Raw genomic sequence first — 1,078 nt, 5'->3', positions numbered from 1 at the left:
GGGGGGGCTGCAGGAAGGCACTGTGACGGCTGTCTAAGGGAAACCTTCTTAACCTTTAGGGAAGCCTCACAGCAGAAGGCGGTGAGCTCCCTGCCACAGGACGTACCATCCTTATGCTGGTGGCACTGGGCCAGGTCTCTGTCAGAGACGATGCCAAGGAGTTTCTTGTACGAAGCTGGTGGAATCTGAGTCGGAGCCCCCCTGACCCGAGGAACACCCAGATCCCTGGTACTGACACCAGGCCTTGCTTCGCAGGTTTTGTCGGGTGGTTATGCTGCTGGCACCCACGAATGACATCGACCTAGGGCAGGGCCAGGGTGGCCACCAATCCAGGGCTGCAGCGCACCAGACCAAAACCTGGGTCTGCCCGGGCCTGCCAAGGCCCACAGGTGCGCCCTTCTGCCCTTTTTAAACACCGGCACTTAACGAGCTGCTGTGTGGCTGGCCCGGGGCTGCTCTGGGAGTGAGCAAGACGGCAGGGCTGCGTTCTGGGGAGGAGACAGGACACCGACAGGAAAAATGTCGGGAGGGATACATGCTGGAGAGAGGACGACCTGGGTGCACGGGGTAGGCTGCAGGGCCGCCCCACGTGGGGGGAGCGGCAGGGAGTCAGGGAAGGGCTCTCTGAAGAGGCGATATTTCATCTGAGCCCCGGATGACGTCATCGCCTGGTCCTGTTCATCCGGTCAACGGCATCTGCTGTGTCCACACACAGGCCACGAGTCTTCGGTTTGGCAGATGCTCGGCTGCCCTTGGCCACCCTTTTCTCCCCAAACCCACGAGGCAGCCCTAAGTTGCAGTGAATCCGCAGGAAAAGGAACAGCTCCGAAGGGGTCGGGTGGGGGGTCAGCGCTGAGAGATGCGGGGACAGCAGAGCCCGCTCCGTCGGGTCCTGCCGAGCGCTGAGGGGCTTCACCCTCTAAGGCACCGAAGCATCTGACGCCGCGACTAGAAAGCGGCAGCGCCCTCGATAAACGCCAACAGCTGCCGTTCTCGCTGTGGATCGGGCCCCTGTGCCTCCGTTCCTCTCGCCGTCCTCTCGGGCCGCGGTCCCGGGTGGCCGAGGCTCACCGACTCC

At 63.0% G+C, this 1,078-nt stretch overlaps 1 protein-coding gene across 1 annotated transcript in view; it reads left to right on the top strand.

Annotated features, from left to right (window-relative positions):
• Positions 1–1,078, top strand: part of KLC2 (kinesin light chain 2) — a 13,109-nt gene that overhangs the window by 2,181 nt on the left and 9,850 nt on the right. Inside the window, exon 2 of the mRNA XM_015568965.1 lies at positions 60–167. Coding sequence (XP_015424451.1) covers positions 60–167 — 108 coding nt within the window. The remainder of the gene's footprint in view (positions 1–59; positions 168–1,078) is intronic.

Source organism: Myotis davidii, unplaced genomic scaffold (assembly GCF_000327345.1).
Source record: "Myotis davidii unplaced genomic scaffold, ASM32734v1 scaffold425, whole genome shotgun sequence".
NCBI classification, from domain to species: Eukaryota; Metazoa; Chordata; class Mammalia; order Chiroptera; family Vespertilionidae; genus Myotis; species Myotis davidii.
Note: the sequence above shows the minus strand (reverse complement) of the source record. Positions and strands in the feature narration are given on the sequence as shown.